General features: G+C 47.3%; 1 protein-coding gene across 4 annotated transcripts in view; it reads left to right on the top strand.

The window, feature by feature from the left end:
• The window catches only part of ZNF385B (zinc finger protein 385B), a 208,341-nt gene that overhangs the window by 128,582 nt on the left and 58,677 nt on the right, over positions 1–21,082 (top strand). For all 4 annotated transcript variants that reach the window (XM_066612361.1, XM_066612360.1, XM_066612359.1 and 1 more), the window contains one exon: positions 3,336–3,478. In XM_066612361.1, the coding sequence (XP_066468458.1) occupies positions 3,336–3,478 (143 nt within the window). The remainder of the gene's footprint in view (positions 1–3,335; positions 3,479–21,082) is intronic.

The raw sequence follows: 21,082 nt of genomic DNA, 5'->3' as shown, positions 1-21,082 counted from the left end.
GGTCTAAACTAAAAACAGACAAACAAAACAAAACAAAAAGAAGTAGGTGGTTTATGAAGCTGCTTTAGTGCTTATTGAAATAATATAATTAATTCATAAACTGAGACAGCAGGCTATGAATTTTGAAGATATTTCATTGGACCTAGGAAATTTATAGTAAAGCAGTTTGAATGATATCCTTTTGTAAGTATGATATTGTGATAAATATAAATGCTTCTATTAAGCTATGTTTTCTTATAGCTGATTTTAGTAATTAATAAAAAAATCATACATCAAATTCATTTACATTATCTATAAGTCGCTCAGCACACTTTCACTGCAGAATATTCTGCAATATGTACTTGCTAGGCAGCTTATCCTGAAGGTAGTTTTCAAACTCTTGCCCTCTTGGGGTGCCCTCTTTCTGCTTATCAACCAAATGCTCAAGATATTTGATAGCTGAATGCCAAATCACAGTCATATATTTTTGTGAGTAGCTTTCTATAGAAAATAATAGAATTGAAAAGGGCCAGTGATTGTCTTGTTCAGCATTCTTCCTTCGATTTCTCTGTCCAGCTGCTGAATCCTTAGAATGGCAGCTAGTACTGCTTTGGTGAGTAGTTAATCAAAGAAGGGGTACTTAAAAGAAAAGATTTACAAAAGAAGATGAAAAGCGGTTGGAGATAGAAAATAACGAAATACTGTCAGTATAAACATGATAATAGCAAAAGACTAGCAGAGAATTGAAAAGATGAGAGGCAAGAATTGCAAAGGGCCTACAAGTGAACCTTCAGGAGGCCCAGTAGATTGATGAAAAGAAGAGAAGCTGTTAATGAAAGCTCAAGCATGGCTGGAATGATAAGAAGTAAACCAAGATAGAAGTGAACTATAAAAACAAAGGGCATATTCCGCAGTACTGACATCAGGGGATAGATTATGAAGAACAATAGACTACTAACATTGCTCTTTATCAGACACAGTACATAACAGTTCATGACATTAGTTAAGGAAAGTAGCTTCTGTAGAATGATTAGTACAGAAACCTGCACCAAAATGAGAATTAGACTGCAATCCTAACCACACTTTTCTGAGAGTAAGCCCCATTAACAAAATGGGACTTACTTTTGAGTAGACCTGATTAGGTTTATGCCCTTTAATACTGTACATAAAAGAAAATCCAAATGTTGAAAAATAGGACTTACTTCTGAGTAGACCTGATTAGGATTGTGCCCTTTAATACTGTACATAAAAGAAAATCCACATGTTGAGAGAAAAAGATAACATTCTGAAACAATTTAAAAACAAAATGAAGAAGAAAAAGTGGACAATAGCTAGCAAGGAAGAATGCATCTTTATTTATTCTGTCGTCTGTTCCACATACCCTGCTTGCTTTATTCTCATTATTCCCTGTTTTGAAGTTTTATGGTTAAGGGCTGTGGCTGATGAACTGTGGCTGATGAACCCCACAGTCCACAGAGGCTGTATTTCTAATCTGATTCTTCTAAAACACTCTGAAGCATGCTCACTTGGAGCAGGGGTTGCAGTGGTTCCCCTGGGGAGTAAAGGCAGGTCAGAGACCTAGAAAAACTTGCTTGCATTTTGGAGTAGTTGGGGCCAAAGGTACTTGACGTCTAAAAAAGATGAGTGGAAGCTCTCTCTTAATGGTCTGGGGAACAGTAGTGCTTACTAAGACCAAAGAGGCATGTGGCATCATGAACCAGTTCCAGTAAGCTAGGCCTCTATTAATCTGAAACCTGCCTTGAGGAAGGAGCTATTTTCAGATGAGAGCCACTCCCTGATGCCTGAGGCAGCATACTAAATGCTGCCTCCCATAACCAATAATGTCCCAAACTCTGCTGTCTGTAGCCCAATCCTCAGCTGCCTGGTGCCCAGAGGAGCAGCAGGTCTGAAATGGCAGCCACTGCATCCTGTGGCTACTGGGTAGCCACCAACGACTCCTCAGGAGAAGGAGACATTTGTCCCCTTCCCCTGGGTAAGGGAGAAGGCCCCGCTATTTATCCGGTGCAGTGTAAAGCAGCCTTCTGTTGGGCCAGGAGGCCCGACACAGGGCTCTGGATTTGGAGGAGCAGAGCTCCTTCGGTCTTGCCCCCCTCTCACCCTGCTCCCTTCCGCACTCCCTGCCCTACTCCTGCCCCAGAACACCTCCCCGCCCCGCCCCGCTCAACTTTCTGCCGCCTGGAGCAAAGGATGAGCTCCATGTGAGTCGCAAGGGGCCTTCGGCGGATGGGCATTGGCACAGCGCCAGCACTGGGCTAGAGATAAGCTTTGCTGGCATACTTCACAGCACACTTCCGAAACTCAGCACCGACACTGGTCTGGCGCTAACCGCACAGGATCAGGCCCCTAATCTCTAATGTCTGCCAGTCTCCAGTGTTCTAGCTGAGCTCACTCTGCCCTACACATTTCCTCTATGTCCCCTCTTCCTTTTCCAATCCAGGGACTGGGAGAATGAGGATCAGTGGAGGTAGACAGAGATGGACACTTCCACCAATCTGTTGCTGGAGGTGACCGCTTCCTTTGGCCTCATGGATGGGCCACTCTGCTCCATATATTTGGAAACATTTAGCAGCAGTCATTTTCTCATTCATAAATTAGGGATCAGATTAATATTTAGCAAGTATGGCTTATGCAAGCCCCCACTTTAATCTCCAACATTACATAAACACCTGTGTCAGCTTACACATGTTAACTGAATGACTACGTATTGGATGAATTGCTACTATTCTTTTCTTGTTAGAAATATCATATAAATTTATTACAAAATCCTGCTTTTTTGCTACTGCATTATCTCTAAATGTGTCACCACAAAAGGCGCAGTTAAGCTCTTTTGACATTTACCTATCTGTGAGTTGGGAAATGCATGTAGATAGAACTAAGCCAAATTTTACATGCAGAAATCCATCCTCAGAGACCGGGGAGCAATTTTCTCTCCATTTCAGCTTGGCATAAAGGTATTCAGGAGAGGTTCACATATCCAACACTATGTGAACAGCCAAAGCATCTGGGCTCAAGAGGTATTCATCCATGCCACTTTGGCTAATCGTAGTAGTTCATTTTCCCAATGCTCTTCTTTATACCTGCCAATATGCTATAGGCAACATATGTCACATCTGAAGGATCTAAACACTTATGAACATGCAAGAGTGTTCTACATTTTCTCTGATAAAGATATAATTTCATAATTGCATTTTAATTTGCAAATAAAAATTTGGATGTAAAAATCTTTCATTCATAGTGAGACATGTGGGGTGAAATGCCTACAGTATGGTTTGAAATGTTTGTGATTTTTTTTAATAGAACATTTTGGTCTTATCATAATATCTCCTTGTCTGCAGGTAGTACATGCCATACTACTACATTACCTACCCTTGTTCGAACACCTACACTTATGATGCAACCCTCCTTGGATATCAAACCATTTATGTCCTTTCCAATGGATGGCAGTTCGGCTGTTGGACTCTTTCCAAATTTTAACACCGTAAGTAAACAATATCATACAATTTTCTATTTCCTTGTTCTTTGCTCGGTTCATGAAATGCATCTCACAACAGGATTGCTCACTGCATTGTGTACAAATGTTGTTGTGAACATTAGTGCATGTGAAGCTAGATGTTTTTAACCTATTGGGCTGTTTCATTTTGTATAGCTTCTAACAAATGCAGCTGTAATTTGTGTGCTCAAACTAACCAGTTGAAATGCTACTACGTGCCTTATGACCCAATCCTGTTTGGGCCAGGCAGTGTTGGTGTGCCTCTTCCACTGGTGCTGACTGCTATAAAGCAGTTAGTGCCAATCATAAAAGGTGTTTGGCAGTGTGCTCAGTATCAAGTCGGAAAGTCTGGAGCCTTTCTGCTGGTGCCAGTGGATCCGGAGTCACCTGCTGCTGAAATTTGGCCCATGAAGGTGTCCATGTGCACACTGAAGTTAAGATGGCAGAGGAGGTGGGACAGAATGGGGAGGGTGGAATGGAGGCAAGGGAGGGCAAAATGATGCAGTGACAGGGTGGGGGAGGGCAGAATAGGGTGGCAATGGAGGTGGGGAATGGGTGGATCGGGTCCGGGAAGAGAATGGGTTCAGCAACAGTGGCAGCTGCCAATCTTAACTAGTTCCCAGACCCAGTCCCACAGCGTGAGTCTACATGGACTTGTGCAGCTGTTTAGCTAGTGTAGCTCCAGGTAGACTTCACCACACAGTGGAGGTTTGCCTCTGAAAGGAACAATTGTTTCCTTAACCAGAGGAGAACTCTGCAACTGCTGCCCACAGGATGCAGCAGTAGCCATTTTGGCACTGCTGCATCAGAGGAGGGGAATAGACTTGGGCTCTTGCTTTCTTAATACAATCAGGCTGCATCTTACGCTAGGGTTACATTTCGGAGTCAGTAGAAGTGGGTCATAGTTTTTATTTTTAATGGGGCTTAGAGAGCCCTGTGGGGGTGTCTGCAGGTCTCCCTGCACCCCTTTCCAGAGGCCAGCGCAAGCTCAGTTAAAGTGTAAAAATGACCCTAAAAGCCCTGGCAGCAGTGCAATCGTCCTGATTGCATCTCTGCATTCCCCCCTCTCTGTCCCTTAAAGGGGCACAGACGGAGCTTCTCTGGCTGGGGTGTCACACTGCCCCAGCTTGAGAACCTCTGCCTTATGCTTTGAGATTGTGTTTGCTGCGTAATCCTATGCATGTCCACTCAGAAGTAAGACCTGCTGAGTTCAACGGAATTTGTTCCCGGGTATGTTTGTATAGGATTGCAGCCTTGGTCAATGTACTACCTGGCAATTTTTGCCTTCCTTTACAGCAGTTTTTTGGTTTTTAATGCTCTTAAAAATAGATTCCAAATAGAGTTCAAATCTCTTACAACAGCATGGTTCAGAGAATTTTTCTGGAATACTGCATATTACTCGAAACCAATATCTAGTATGTTTGCAGAACCAGTATTGCCATGTTCAGTCAATTCAGGAGGGACCTGGTGTGTAAATAACAAGCTCATAGCATTAGAAAGAAGAGCGATTCAGGTTGTTTGGTGAATAATGCTGTCCTTTCAGTAAATGCAGTTTGCTCACACATGATAGTTACAAGCGATGCAAGGCATTATAGTTGTCATTGTAATGTTAAGGAAAAACTCTCTGTATTATCAGCGCTGCCAGACCTCGGATGTTTGAACCGATGCCAGCTATTTCCTTTGCAAGGTGACACTTTGTGAATGTATGTGTGAAAGAGAAAACAGAGGAGTTTCCCTTATTACTTATAAATAAATTCTGCTGACAGACCTTGTGTTGCAGTATAAAGTATAATAGGAAGATGATAGACCAGCATTCCAACCTTGGAAAACAAAAATAAGGAATAGCTTTAAATATTAATGTATCTATTTCAAAGCAGCCAAATCTGAGTATCTGATAATAACTATATGCCACATATTTATTTTAAAAAGGGTGACAGTCTCGGGCATTGATTTTCAGCCACTGTGCCTGTGTGTGACATGTGTGACACTAGTGTGCCACAGATGGTCTGCAGGTGTGCTGCAGGACTTTGGGGAGGGTCATTTATTAGTAGGGCAGTTGGGAGATGTGAGCCCCCTACCGGTAGCATGGTGTGCCTTGCCAATGGTAAAAAATTGATGGTGTGCCTTGCCAATTTTAGTGCCTTGTCAGTGTGCCATGAGATGAAAAAGATTGAAAATCGCTGGTCTAGGGAGTATGATGTTCCTGTGCCTCTTTTCTGTACCTCAGGCATGACTTGATTTTGTCATGCACTGACATACTTTGTGAGTTTCCAGTGGCATTGCTCTTAGATGGAGGAAAAGTCATGACCATGAAGATTCCTTGCAACAAGAAGGGACAAAATCTGCAACTTCAGACAAAACGATGGGCGAGCAAAAACTAGTCATGTCACCAGATCTTGCATTTCCTGCCTTGGAAATACAAGTCTCAGCACTCATAATGTTAAAAAATGAGACAAGCATGACAACTCTAAACCTTTTCTTCTGGCTCAGATCGTAATCCAAGACAGGGAAGAAGTTAAGAAATTCCTCCCTGCCTCCAAACCCACTCACCAACCCGGCTTGCTGATTCAACAGCAGTGGTGAAAGGGAAAGAGGGATTTCTGCCCTGTCCGGTGCTACCAAAAGTGCAAGCCAGGTAAGGAGTTCTAGGAAAACTATATTTCCTAGTACTCCTGGTGCCTGGCTTTCAGCCCTGGCACATGCCAAGCGTCAGAAAAAGGAACAGGGAAATAAATCTTCCTTTCTCCATTTTACTGCTGCAACTTATGGAACAACGGAGCAGGTAGGTGGCAGAGAGGAAGGAAAGTGAGCAGGCAAGTACGTTTTGGGAAGCAGGGGATTTAGGGGCTCAGAGAGGTCTGGGGGATGGATCTCTCCTGTTGACAATTTGGGTCTGGTTTGTCTCCATCCTTGGACTTGGGATGTCCTGAACTGTTATCTGTGTTTGAGAGGAAACAAGTATATTTTCCAAGATCAGCTCTCAAGCTGACCTGGGGAGTTTGCCTCCTCACTGTCAGAAACCAGTCTCCCCTATGAAAGGGTCTTAGAATCATGGCAAGAAACTTGATACATAGAAAGCTCTCCCTTCAGTCCTGGACCCCGACAGTCATATCTGACTTTACTATATTGGACTTTACTATATTGATCAGGGATTCCTGAGAAAAATCTGCAATAATTCCAGCTACTTTGTAAGGATGAGTGTACATACTGAATGCAGCCAAAGGAGACCAGTTCCAATCCAGTTTTGGCAGAAGCTCCTTGGAAGAGGAAGTGACTATACCAGCATAGCTTAGGGAACTTCTCTGTAATAGAAAACCCAGAAATGTTGCTTGGGACACTCAGGATTCACTATAGTCCTCTTGAGCAGAGACCTTGGAACCCGTAGGTTTATTTTCTGCACAATTTTAGCAATGATATCTTCTTCTATAGGTGTCCCTGAATAAAATGATAGGTAAGTATGGCCTGTCCATACAGTTTTTATCAGTAATGTATCATGCATGTGTTTTCAGAAGGAATTGGATTCAGGTGATATAAGTTTATGTAGATTTTTTTGAGGGAGGCTTTTGATTGTATACAATAACAAGAGAACAAGTCATAAGAATACCATAGATATACCTTTTTGATTAATCTATTACTATAAAAGAAAAGAAATATTTTCAGTGACAAAGATTTTTGAAAACGAACCTTTACCTGTCCAGCCACCAAGTTACATCATGCAATCAACAGCCATCTTCCAACTTCCTTTGATCTGGAGAATTTATTTATAGTTTTATTGATTGAAAGACTTTGGTCTTTAATCTTCTCCGTTTATGATCTAGATCTGTCTTCTTTGTCTAAGCTTCAAGGAGCTGTCTGACTTTCCTCTAAAATTAACTTTGACCATATTTTTTTGGAAAGATGTTGGTTAATGGATTTTGCTGATGAAACAATAATTGATTTTAGGAGAGGGAAGCACCAATTCTCCATGTGCAGTATGAAGTAGTGTTGCTATTTATAGGCTCAAGTTTACTTTGGAGATTTGGTATCTTTGAATTTGACATTTTGTGTTTAGGTTTCAGTACCATTTTTTTTTCCACCCCTATTTGGATGTGTAGGAAAATTAACTGTATAAATGCTAGTTTATGAAGAATGGGTTTTCTTGGATTTCTAATTTACCAGTAGGTTATACAAGATTCCTAGTCTGCTATGGAAAGCATAAAGAGATTGTAAAATTAAATGACTAGACCAGTGGTTCTCACACTTTTTAGCCCGGAACTGACTTCTGAGAATGACAATCTGCCTGGGACCCACCAGAAGTGATGTCATCAACCTGAAAGTGATGTCATGGCCAGAAGGGACATCATCAAACAGGAAGTAACATCACTGATGCCAGAGCCGAAAGTGATGTCATCAAGCAGGAAGTTACATCACTGTTCTTAACTAGGAACTGTAAATGACAAAGAGAAGATATTCCAGCTCAGTAGCTTCTTCCAATTCTCCTCCCCTGCTACCATTGCTATCAAGAAAAAAGAATTAAAAAAAACAAACATCTGGAACAAAATATTTGTGTATTTATTTACTGCTGTTTTTATTTCCTTCTCTATAGTCTTTCGAGACTGAAGGTTGCCAATACTATTTACAAAAACTCAAGCTACTTCTTGTATTGAGGTGCATGAGTAGGGTGCACTTGCTGCTGGCTAGTGCCGAGCACAGTATCAACATCCACATCAATGTTTGTTAGTTTGTCCCCTTGCACTTGAAACTAACAAACATTGATGTGGATGTTGATACTGTGCTAAACACGAGCCAGAAGCAAGTGCACCCTACTCATGCACCACAGTACAGGAAGTAGCTTGAGTTTTTGTAAATAAAGAAGGAAATAAAAGCAGCAGTATCCCCCTCAGAAGGAAGATAAGTAGGGACATCTCGCCTCCCCCCCCCCAGCTGCCTAAGAGCCCAAACCTGAGCATGTCTATTCAGAATTAACTCCCATTATTGGCAATGGGGCTTACTCCCAGGTAAGAGTAGACAGTATTGCAACCTAACAGATAAGTAAGAACAGGGGAAGAGTGCATATCAGAGAAGCGACAGGGGGGGCGGGGGAAGTGGGGCATTCCCCCCAGAAGGAAGAGAAGTAGGGACGCCTCCCCTTGCCTCCCTCTCTCAGTTGCTTAAGAGTCCAAGCCTAAGCATGTCTAGTCAGAATTAACTCCCATGATTGGCAATGGGGCTTACTCCCAGGTAAGAATGGACAGTATTGCAACCTAACAGAGAAGTAAGAATGGGAAGGGTGCATATAGAGAAGCGACTCGGGGAGCAGTACTCACCCTGGGCACTCCCCCCATGCCAGGCTTGCCCTCCCTCCTTTTCCCCTGTCCTGGCTTCCAAGAGTGCAGCCAGAGAACCATGGAGACCCCCTCACGCCAGCAAAGATGTGAAGAGAGGACCTGCTAGCCTGGGCAGGAAAGGATTGCCGCTTCCAGATGATTCCAGAGAGGGAGAGAGAGGTTGTGATGCAGAGGACGAGGTCCCTGCAAAGAACCCTAGAAGAAGTGCTTGGAGAAGGGGGGCAGCAACACCCTGAGGGGTGAGGACGACAGTGGGGAGGTGGTGGCGATGCTGCTTCAAGGCAGGCTTACAAGAGATGAGACTGCGTTGGTCTGCGTCTTCTGAGAGAACACAGAGAACTCGGGATAAGCCTGACTGGCTCTTCGCCCGGTCCTTCTTTGCTTGCATTCCAAGCCCGTGCTCCATGATTGGCCTCCAAGTGCAGGAGGAACTCCGAGTGGAAGGCAGCAGCTTTCTGGGGAAAAGCAGCATGCTGCTTTCTTTGCACATGTACAAGCCGCTCTTAGTTTACTTCTCAATACCGGAAAGTTTAAAATGGCAGTGCCCAGGCCTTGCCCACTTCCAAAATGGCAGCGTCAAGGTCTTTTGCCATCTTCCAAAATGGCGGCCTCCAGCTTTTCGCAGCCCACCAGAAGGGGGATTGCAACCCAGTTTGAGAACCACTGAGCTAGGGTGTCAAGCATAATACCCATGAAGTTCTTTATTCAGCACTTGTGATCATTGGGTCTCCCAGCACCGCCATCAGCTATTCTCAGCTGCTAAGCTGTGAAATGATGTATTGGCAGGAGCAGCACTGCTGAAAGGATGGTGCTGGGAGAGCCCAATTATCATGCAGGCCACTCTTTCATCAGTGCTGCTTCTGTTGAGATGTCACTGCTGAAAGGTGGCATGTGTGATAATTAGGCTGTCCCAGTGCTGCCCTTTCAGCAGCACAGCTTCTGCCAAAGTGCGGGGAGGGAGAGGTGGGAGGAGGCCTCAGAAGACAAGGAACTTTATGGGGAAAGAGGCAGACCAAGAGGGGAGAGGAGAACCCAATTATCGCATGGGCTGCCCTTTCAGCAGCTCTTAGGACCTCTCAGCTGCTGAGTTGTGAAGTGATGCCTCAGTAGAAGTGGCACTGATGAAAGGGCAGCCCGTGTGATAATTGGGCTCTCCCATAACTTAAAAATATGATCAAAATTTGCACATTTTCTTTTGTGTGATTTTCAGCAAATGAGTTCCTAAGTGAGAAAAAAGTGCTTATTTCTGATTATCATCTGCTTAATGGCATTACTTCTAGCCCCCAGCAGGTGACATGAATACTGTTCGGCCCACTATATGAAATGTGTTTGACACCTCTGAACTAGAATGTTAGAATGTCTTTATGCAGATGGTGGTGCCAGGTTATTGGTTACAGTGAGTAAAACCCTGGCGTTACACCATGGCATTCTCCACCTGCCCCATGACACATTGGATACTGCCACTGGTACTGAGTGAGTCAGGGGTTGGCCAAGTAGTATGGGTTCTCGGATTAGTACAGGTTCCCAGCTAGTCAGTGACTGACCTGGCTTACTTGACATCCCCCTCCCACATGCCACTGTATAGCAAAACCTATGCTAAGCAGGGTCAGGCCTGGTTAGTACTTGGATGGGAGACCGCCTGGGAATACCAGGTGTTGTAGGCTTATACCATAGTCTTTCGAGACTGAAGGTTGCCAACCATCCAACTTGGCAGCGCTGATGCAGCCATGCCAACAGGGCACACAATGCGTTCTACAGTGGGGGATCAGTCACAGGGGCCTCCTCAAGGTAAGACAAAGTTTGTTCCCTTACCTTGGGGCTGCATCAGTGCTGGAAAGTTGGTTAGGATCAAGCTGTTAGTGCAGTCAGCTGGGGTTCAGAACTGAACTTCAATAATCAACATAGAAGGAAATAGATCTGTGACTTCTGTCATTTCTGCTGGAGATAAAGTTTCCCTTCCTCCTACCCACTGCCAGCTCTCAAACTAGATATATATATAGAGAGAGAGAGAGAGAAAGTGTGGGTATATTCCATTTTCACAAGTGGTACTTAAGTCTGTTTTTGTATTGTATTGATCTGTAAATGCAATTTTTAAAAAATTCTCATGACTTATAACATTCAGTTTCAAAAAATGCTGTGTTCCATTTCTACAGACAAGACCAGAGGTTCCCAAATTCTGTGGAGAGTTTGGGACCTTGTAAATGTTTGCAGGGGAGGGGAGGGGGCGGTGCCAGTTCACCTGTGATTGTGCTAGTGCCGGGGGAAAAAAGTGCTTTTTAAACCTCTGGAGGGTGCAAGGAGTCCGCAGAAACCTCTACACAACTCCCTTCATCTCAGAAATGCTGTAGATAGTGATTTCAACTGTCTTCTGGTTTTTGGCTGATTTTTGCTACTGTAAGTGTCACCCCACCCTTTAAGGGGGCAGCAACTGGGCTTCCCTGGCTGGGACATCTTGACACCTCCGTTTGGGAAGCTGTGGTCTAGCCCATATGAACAAGGAGGAGTACAGGAGATACCTGATCTTGGCTGGGCAGTAGAAGGCAAGGTAGGCTAGGGGTGAGGGGCTGGGATCCTGTTAGGGCAGAATCAACCTACCATTTGGCAGTGTGGCATGGCTGTCTCAGGGCAAATTTAAGTGTCATTGAAGAATAGTACAGTTTTACTCCAATAGCATGGGACGTACATTTCCTGAAAATCTAGCACTGTGTGAAACAGTGTTATAGGAGACATTATTGAACAATTAGGCAAGAAACTGGTGGTGATTAGCTAAGTTTTATCCAGAATGCACTGCTCCCATTGGCTGCAACAGCTGTCAGTCACATCCATGATGAAGAGCTCTGTAGCGAACAAGTGCTAAAGGAAACTGCATTATGAGAAGTATTACTATAAATTGTTTCTGACATGTTGTTGCCACCAGAAGGGTGTCATTTGGATGTTCACAACAGGCACTAAACTATCTGGGGCAGGGACAGTCCTTGTGCTGAATAGAAACTCACCTTTAGGCCACTGGAGGTTCTCCCAAGTTGCCTCTCTGGTTCCTGAAGCTTTACTGTATACCAGAGGTTTTCAAACTCTCTAGGAGAGTTTGTACCACAGTAAGTTCTTGCGGGGGCAGGGGGAGGCAGCGACGCAATTCTCCAAGTTCACGTCGCTAAGGGGGGCTGCAGGGACTGGAATGCACTCACTAGTCCCTGCAGCAGCCTATCAGGGCTGTGGGAGCCGTGCGCGAGTGCCTGCAGGGCTCCCCACAGCTCAAAAAGTGAAAGCGCAGCGATCGTGTTCCACTTCTGCAAAACCAGAAGTGAAGTGTGATTGCTGCGCTTTCACTTTTTAAGCTGTGGTGAGCCCTGCAGACACTCGCGCAGGTCTCCCCGCACCCCAGGAAGGCTGCTGCAGGGACTAGTGAGTGCATCCCAGTCCCTGCAACCCCCTTAGCAACACGATCCTGGGGATCGCTTTGCTGCCTCCCCCTTGCCCAGCCCGCCCCTTAAGGGGAAAGTGGCCAGGTGTCTCTGGCTGGGGCATCACGACGCCCCTGTTTGAAAAGCCCTGCTGTATACTGTTTACACTTCTTCCAGCCCTTCTCTACAGCCACATGGATATAAACATACTTTTAAAAAATAAACAACAAAACCAGGATTTTCTGGAAACTGGATTCCATGCTGCTTAGCACCAAGAATATTCTTGACTGTCTGATGCAGTGAGAAAGATGCACATTGCACTCCCTCATTCAGCATTAGGGATTCAGGAGGCAGTTTGTTGTTTTTGCACATCAGAGTAGAGGCATCACAGTAGGAATTGTATTTGCTTAAAAATGAAGAACACCTCGTGGACTCTATTATCACATAACTGTGGGAGAATGAGCTTTACATTTACCTGCCAGCCTTACCAGCCTTACCAGCCTTACTATCTAAGCTCTTTTGTTATTGCCTGAACTGGTTTCCCTCTTTCATACAAAACAAGACAAACATCTTGCACAGCAGGAAAAGAGAGAGCAAGAGAGAAAATGCACATGTTTGTGTCTTGCTCTAGTTTCTTTTAAAGACCGCAGTTATGGAACACAATGCTTTGCTCACTTTTTGACTTATGCGCTACAGGTGCTTGTCTTATCCAGACAGTCTTTTGCTCATCTGCTTCCAGAGGCAGAACTATTAAGGACTTGTCTTTGTCTTGTAAAATGGTGCCAATCATGCTTATGGAAGAAGGGTGATGAGAAAGAATGCCCTTGCTTCTTCTCATCTTTGTGTTTTGTATTATAAATATGTTATATGTTCTGTTCTAAAACTGATACAAAGGCATTTTAAAAAACTGAACTGACTTTAGCACTTTCTGGTTCAAAAGGTTGGCTCAGACTAAGGAACTGAGACTGCAGTCCTAAACAGATTTACCTAGAAGTTAAGTCCCATTGAACACAGTGGGTCTTACTTCTGACTGGATATGTATAGGACTTCAGTGAAAAAGTAGCAAAGAAAATAATTTGTAGAAAGGTTGTCAGGAAATGGTGAACTTAAAAAACATTTCTTGGGAAATAGAAACTGTCTGGTCCAAAGCTGAGAGGGGAGGCTCAACACTTTACTCTTGACCCCCCCCCCCCCACTAAGGAAACAGACACTGTTCTGCTGGTAGAATGGGCCACTTTATTAACTATTTGTTAACAACTACTGCAGCAGGGTCATCAGCCTCTAACTAATTGTGTGGGTTCTCATTGGGGGAAATGGAGCTGCCCATCTCCTTCCCCTGCAGGGATGCAGGCAAACCATCAGACTCCTTTCCAACCCTAACCCGCATGACACCTGCCATATGGGGGGGGTCAGCCTAGTGCTTGGTCCCCTCCGACCCATGCGGAAACAAAATATTCCGCAGATCCTGCTGCAAATCGCTAAGAAAAATGGCCGTACCTAGAGCTGAAAGTTGTACCCCATTGCCCCTGAACAGGGCAGGCATGTCATATGCAATCTTTGGATGTGGAATGACTGCACTGCCCTGTGATCACCCTACCTGGATGGGCATTCACCTTTTTCCTAGTTGCCTTGATCTTATTTGGGTTCCCAGCATGCCTCCAGATCCTCCGTTAGACCATAGGAGACCCATCCTCAAGAATGTTAGCTTTGAGTTCTGAGGGAAGCAGAACCACAGCTTACAAGTTGGTTCAGGGAGCAGGTGTAGACTGCTGAGTCAGCAGAATCAGCAGGCACCTGGGACTGACACACCCTGGGTGTGACCAAGCCAGCACTGATTGGCTAAGCTAACTACATAAGGTTAGTCTGCTGGAGCTTCCAGTGCAGCAGTAGGGGAGTTGATGGAGATAACTGTGGAACTGCTGCCAGTGACTGAGGGGGCTGGATACTGTATGTATATGTTATTACTGACTTATGGACTGAACCTTTGACTGTGTATTGTTGGAAACTGATTTGGATTTGTTATACTTGGACTGACTGCTCTTCGTGTTGACTCTTGGACTGCTGACTACTCTACTTGTGATATCCCTTGCTGAAATACATCTGCTGAAAGTACTCTGCTGTATTTGCTGTTTTTCTTGCAACTGGCTCACACTGGGACAAAGCAGGGATCCTACACCAACCATCCCATTCAAACATAACCTTAACATGGAAACCCTGCCTAATTTGGAGAATATCTCTTTGGGCCTGGCTCAAATATAGACAATGTAGGACTTAACCGCTTTTTGCTAGGTGGGGATAGCATTTTAATTAAAAAGTTACATTTGGACTAATCAGATAAAACCAAAGTTGCAGGGGATAAAGGCGGCAAAGCCCTGCAAAGCTCCTGATGTTGTGTTGGACCCCTTCCACCCTAAACTTACTGGTAGATGGGGAGGGGAATGTGGTGGGCTTCTGGTGGTCCTGCCTTTGAAGCCAATGAAGAACTCTGTGGCCGCAACAGCACTTTTTCCTCTCCTCCAAGGATGAGAAAGGAAGAAGCTAATACCACCCTTGTCAAGTCTTCCATGAGCTTTGGCAGCACTTCACCTACTTAAACTCCTCTCTGTCTTTTCCCAACCTTATAGTGTCAGAATTTTGTAAGGAACATGTTCTCAAATAGAATTGTGCACATGTACCCAATAAATAATATTTTTAATGTCTTGTGTTGAAAAACGGCTTGGAAAAGTCTGGACTTCAGGCGCATACTGGCTTCATGTTGGCATTTGGTGGCAATTAAAGAGGGTGTTGGAAAAATAAATTGTCCTGACACTGTAGATTTCCTTGTTTCAGGAGTGTGTAGTAGCTTATTGTTTGTCCCTTTGATACAAGGTATAAAGGACTGTTAGTTATGCTATAGTATGCTTACCTGAAACGTAAACATGGTTCATCTCTCTCTGTAAATTAAACTAGAGGGGGAAAAAACGGTTTCGGTTTCTCACAAGCATTGGCTGGACTTAGCAGCATGTCCAGTGTTCTCAGCAGAACAAGATAAGAATGCATTTGAATGAACAGGCCTTTGTGTGCATCAGATAAGGAGAATGTCCTCTCCGAAGAAGAGAGAAAAAAAAAATTTCCTTTGTGCTTTTGAAATTGGTCTGTCTCGCTTTTTCAACACACAGGCTCAGTATCATTGTTTCAAGCTCAGAGATTGCATATATAGGCATATAAGGGTAGCTATATAACATTTTTAGAGCAATATTACAGAAGAAGCTTAGTTTTCCTTTATTTTTCTTGTTCTTCATTTTAAAACCAGTTTTGGTGCATACACAGGTGTAACTAACAATATAACACATTATTTTAAGTGAGTGTTGGTAGTCTAACAGCATTAAAGGTTTAAGACAACATATCAAAGCTGTTTTCCGGTTCACATCAAAGTCATTCCGGGTTCACATTGCAGAGGTCAGGTTCTCAGAGAAAATACAGCAGAAGATAGCAGTTTTTGTTTCCAAAGACAATTATGTTGCATTTCACGAGCTACAAACGAAGGCCAGAAGTAAGTCATAGAGGGTGGTTATGAGGTGAGGTCATTGTGAGCAAAATTGAAGTGCAGTACCATTTACTAACTGTATGATGATGTATGGAATTGCGTAATCTGAAGAACGGATGATTTGTAACCCACCAATGAATTGTCTTTCAAGGAGGGAACTCAGGTTGTAATAAAAGTCAGTCAGAGAGAGCGCTCTGGGTGGCTTCGCTTCTCGACTTCCCACTGGTGATTTCTCTCACTTTGGATTTACAATAAAGGCCTGGATCTGATCACCACTGGCTTCTGAGTTTGCTTTGGAATCTTGGTTTCTCTTGCAACATCTGGGATTATCTCTTGCAACATCTGGGATTAACCTGCAACATCTTGGGCAACACCTTTAGCAACATAAAGTTATTGACTACATGCCATTTAAAACATCCAGTCTGAGATTAAATTTCTGATTCAGACCTCAAACCAACTAGGTAATTGTGTGCATTTCACATGGAGGCTGATGAGCTGCTAAAACAATAGAATTATCAGGGCTCAAGCTGGACTGGAACCAAAGTCATCTGATCCCAAAAAATTCTGTCCACTAATACAGAGAAGGATACACCGTACTTATGCAAGTGTTTTTCTTACTGTCACTTCCAGGTCTGAATCTAACATTCAAACTGGGTTCAGGATTTCAGCCTTGTTGAATAGCTTCATATTGGAAAAGGGGCAGTTCAGACTGATGGGCAGGATAAGAGCACCCAATCTGAGTACCTGGAGAGCAGTCTGAACAAAAACAGATTCTAAAAAAAAGGCAAGTAGCATAAGGTCTGTGTGAGGCCTCCCTGTGGGGGGGGGGGAGGGGAGGGGAGGGGAGGGCCCGCCCAGCCTTTCTGAGGGGGACCCCTCGTGGAGGCCTCAGACTTGTTCCCCACAAGAAGGGGGGGTTGCGTCACCCGGTTCCCCTTCTTTGGGTTGGCAGCATTCATTAGTCAGGAGCAGGGGCTGCTAGCAGCAGATCCTCCTGCCTGCTCTTCTAACTCCCAACTGCCTTGTCATCCCTGGCCTCCAGGTTTATGTAGGGCAGACCCCTCCCCTTTGGCCCCTCCCCTTCCCTCAAAGGGATGGTATAAAAAGGGCCTGTCTCTGGGCCTGCCCTTCCCTGGGCTTCCCATAACTCCTCTCCTTTCTCTCTCTGTTTCCCTCCCACCTCCTCTCACCTGGAGTTGCCAGGGTTGTTCCTGAGAGGGCTGGGAAGGCTGCTGCCTCTGCTCTGGTCCAGAAGCCTCCTCCCTGGGTAAGCTGGGGAGGAGGGGAACCCCGACACACACACACACACCCTGTGAGAGTGTTGATGGGGTCTCAGCAGCCCCGTCGTCGAAGAGGCGAGAGAGGCAGTTGGCATTATGGTGCAGCGCGCCCTTGTGGTGCCAGATAGAGAAGGAGAAGGGCAGCAGGGCCAGGTACCAGCGGAGCACCCTGTGATTGTGGTCCTTGACCCGATGGATCCACTGGAGGGGCGCGTGGTCCGTCACAAGGATGAAAGGATTAGCGGTCAGGTAATAGCGCCAGGCAGTAATGGCCCACTTCATGGCCAACGCTTCCCGTTGGCGTACCGTACCAGCATGGTGGCGTACCGTCGCTCGGCCGGTTGCAGCTTTCGACTGAGATATGCGACAGGTCGCTCTCTATCTGGATACTCCTGTGCCAGGACAGCGCCCAGACCTGTCGATGAGGCGTCGGCCTGTACGATAAAGGGCCAGCTAAAATCCGGGCTGTGTACAACTAAGTCCCCAAGGAGGGCCTCTCGGAGGGCCTCAAAGGCCCGGTGGGCTCCAGCAGTCCATGGGATCGGGTTCCGCGCGGGTCCCTTTAGCAGATCAGTCAGGGGGCTGGCACGGGAGGCAAAGTGGGGAATGAAACGGCTATAGTATCCGGCGAGTCCAAGAAATTGTCGCACCTGCTTCCGTGTTCGGGGTGGAGGGTAGGTCTTCAAGGCATCCACCTTCTCGGGTTGGGGCGCGAGCCGGCCTTGCCCCACTACGTGTCCCAGGAAACGGAGAGCTGTTGTTCCTAACAGGCTCTTCTTGGGGTTCACCCGTAGCCCTGCTTCGCGTAGGGCTGTCAGGACCTTGTGGAGATGATCCAAGTGTTCCTCCCAGGTTTTGCTGAAGATCAGGTTGTCATCGATGTATGCAACACAAAACACCTGGCAGGACCTCAACACACAGTCAACCAAACGTTGGAATGTCGCTGCTGCCCCATGCAGTCCGAAAGGCATGACTGTGAAATGAAAGAGCCCCTGGGGGGTGGCGAAGGCGGTCTTCTCCCGGTCCTGGTGTCGGAGAGGTACTTGCCAATATCCTTTTGTAAGGTCCAGGGAAGACAGGTACTGGGCTTCTCCTACCTGGTCCAACAGGACTCCTGCCCGTGGCATGGGGTACGCATCAAATTTGGCGTTTTTATTCACCTCACGAAAATCAATGCAGAAACGGACAGTGCCGTCCGGTTCGGGTACCAGCACGATGGGGCTGCGCCATTCACTGTGCGACGGTTCAATCACGCCAAGGTGCAACATGTCCTCCACTTCTTGATTCACCACCTCCCATCGCTTCTGCGGAAACGGTCTCCAGGCAGTCCGGACCACCGCCCCTACCTCTGTCGGTATCTCATGCTGTATGACATGAGTCCGGCCTGGGGTCGTGGAAAACCCCTCGGGGAAGTCGTCTAACAGGGCCTTCAGCTGAGTCATTTGGTGTTCTGACAAAGTAACCCCAAATGAGGGCAGTTTCGGCACGACCGGGGATCGAGTATCCCATCCGTACCCCTCCTCCCCGGGGTCTACCAGCAGCTCTGCAAACGCGGCCACTGGGTCAGGAAGGGGATCATGCCATGCCTTCAATTGCTTCACGTGTATAACCCACTTTTGAGAGGGGTGCAGCCCGCAGCGGACCTCATAAGTACAGGGCCCCACGACCCGGGTGATGGGAAATGTTCCCCTCCAGGGTCCTCCCGGCTGGTTTGGGAAGAGGGACCCATGTACCAAGACCTGGTCATTGTTCTGGAAGGAACGTACCCGGGCAGTGCAGTCATAGTAGCGCTTCTGTTGGTCCTGGGCGCGTTGGAAGTTCTGTTGAGCCAAGGCCTGAGCCGTCTCTAAAGTCTCTCGGAGTCGGGCCATGTACTCCCCTACGGGTAGGGGTGGGGCTGCTGCTGGCGGAGCCCATCCGTCTTGGAGTATCGCCAGCAGGCCGCGGGGCCGATGTCCATATAACAGGTCAAAAGGAGCGAGGCCAGTCGATGCTTGGGGGGTCTCTCGGACCACGAAGAGGATCGCGTCCAGATACAAGTCCCACCGGGCGGGCCGGTCAAGGGCCAACTTCCGAATCATTGCCTTAAGGGTCTGATTGAAACGTTCCACCAAGCCATCAGTTTGGGGGTGGTAGATGGCCGTGAATTTTTGTTTGATGCCCAAGGTTTGACATAATGCCTTTAGCACCCCTGACGTGAAGGGTCTCCCTCTATCTGTCAGTATCACACTGGGGAGCCCCACCTGGGCAAACAGGTGCATCAGGGCTTTTGCAACCCCAGAGGCCTGCATCCCCCGCAAGGGTACTACCTCGGGATAGCGGGTTGCATAGTCCATCACGACCAACACATAACGGTGCCCCCTATGAGTCCTTGGCAAAGGCCCTACAAGGTCTATGGCAATGCACTCAAATGGCGTTCGAACCACCGGCAAAGGGCACAAGGGGGCCTGGGGTGGTCGTGGAGCGTTTCCCTTCTGGCAAGTAGAGCAGGCGCGGCAGTGGGCCTGGGCATCAGGGACCAAAGAGGGCCAGAAAAAATAGCGCAAAGCCCGGCCCACCGTTTTCCGCGACCCCGGGTGTCCAGCCCAGTCAGCATCATGGGCAAAGTGTAAGACCTGTGGCCTAAACTCCTGGGGGACAACCAGTTGTTTGTCAAAGCCGCCTTTTTCTCGGGAAGGTACCACCTGCCACCAGAGCCCCGCCTCCCTCTCAATCCGGGGAAAGCGTTCTGCCCGCCGGGGGTCAATTACCTGCCCTTCATTCACGGCGGTATTGTCCCGGAGGTCGGCCAGGGTTGGATCTTCTTCTTGTGCCTGCCAGAACCGGGGGTCGGCAGCCAGTTCCTCCGCGGGCGCATCGGGCAGTACTTCTGGTGTCGGTGCCCTAGTCAAGGGTCCTTCGCCTGGGTCTTCCTCTTCCGAGGCCAGGACCATTCCCTCAGCCTGTTCTACAGCATGCCGCACCAGACTGTGAAAGGTCGGCGCGTCCCGGCCCAGAAGAATGGGATAGGGCAGCTCCACCACTCGTACCAAGTCGACCTCATGCGCCTGGTCCTGGTAGCGTAGAGTCACCTTCACCACCGGGAGGCGTTGGGTATGTCGGTGTAGGCAGGCCACATTCGTCCAGCGGAGAACTGGGAGGTCAGCTGGTAGGAGGTGAGTCGGAATCATTGAAACGGCACTGCCCGAGTCCAGGAAAGCCGTCAATTCCCTTTGTCCCAGGCTGACCTTCATGACTGGGGCGGTGGGCGCACTGGTCTGGCCCGCCCTTCACCTGCCGCCATCAACGTAAGGTCACATTCCATGAAGGGACAATCACGCTTGTAATGACCCATCTGCCCGCAGGTGTAGCAGGGGCCATGCCATGCCTTCTCCCCCGGTCCCTCAGAGATGTTTGGCAGTGGGGGCGGCGGTCCCTGAGGTCTGGGCCTTTGTGACCGAACTGGGGAAGGCAGGGGGGTCATGGCCCTCTCAGGTTCAGTCCTCGCCCATGGGGTCACGGGTCCACCTGGAGGTAAGCCATAGAAGCGGCCACGCGGGCCAGGTCGGGCCCGTCCCTCAGGAGGGGGGCGGGAGTTGCCCCTAGCACCTGCAGCGCCGTGTTCCTCACTCCGAGGGTCTTGACGTCCTTCGGCAGCCTCAGCATCTAGGAAGTTCTCAAAGAGCTTCGTCACCATCCCTAGGTCAGCGGGTCGGTGTCGGCTGACCCAAAGTCAGGCTTCTGAGGGCATCACGTGATACACTTGGTCGAGTACCAGCTTGTCCACGATGGTACGGCCCTCTTCAGTGGTGGGCTTCATCCACCTGAGGGCCGCTTCTTGCATCTCGGCTATGATGGCCCGGGGCCAGCTTCCCCGGGTATACCGGATGGCACGGAACCGGAGACGGAAGAAGTCCTCCAATATTCCGTAACGGTCCAACAGGGCGTCCTTCAACCTGTCATAGTCCGCTAGGTCATTGGGCGGCGTTGTCCTCCACACGGTGGCTGCTGGTCCTGATAGATGAGGGGCCAAGATGTAAGTCCACTGCATGTGTGGCCAGCGGGCCAACGTGGCCATC

Source organism: Tiliqua scincoides, chromosome 1, assembly GCF_035046505.1.
Source record: "Tiliqua scincoides isolate rTilSci1 chromosome 1, rTilSci1.hap2, whole genome shotgun sequence".
In the NCBI taxonomy this organism is placed as follows: Eukaryota; Metazoa; Chordata; class Lepidosauria; order Squamata; family Scincidae; genus Tiliqua; species Tiliqua scincoides.
Note: the sequence above shows the minus strand (reverse complement) of the source record. Positions and strands in the feature narration are given on the sequence as shown.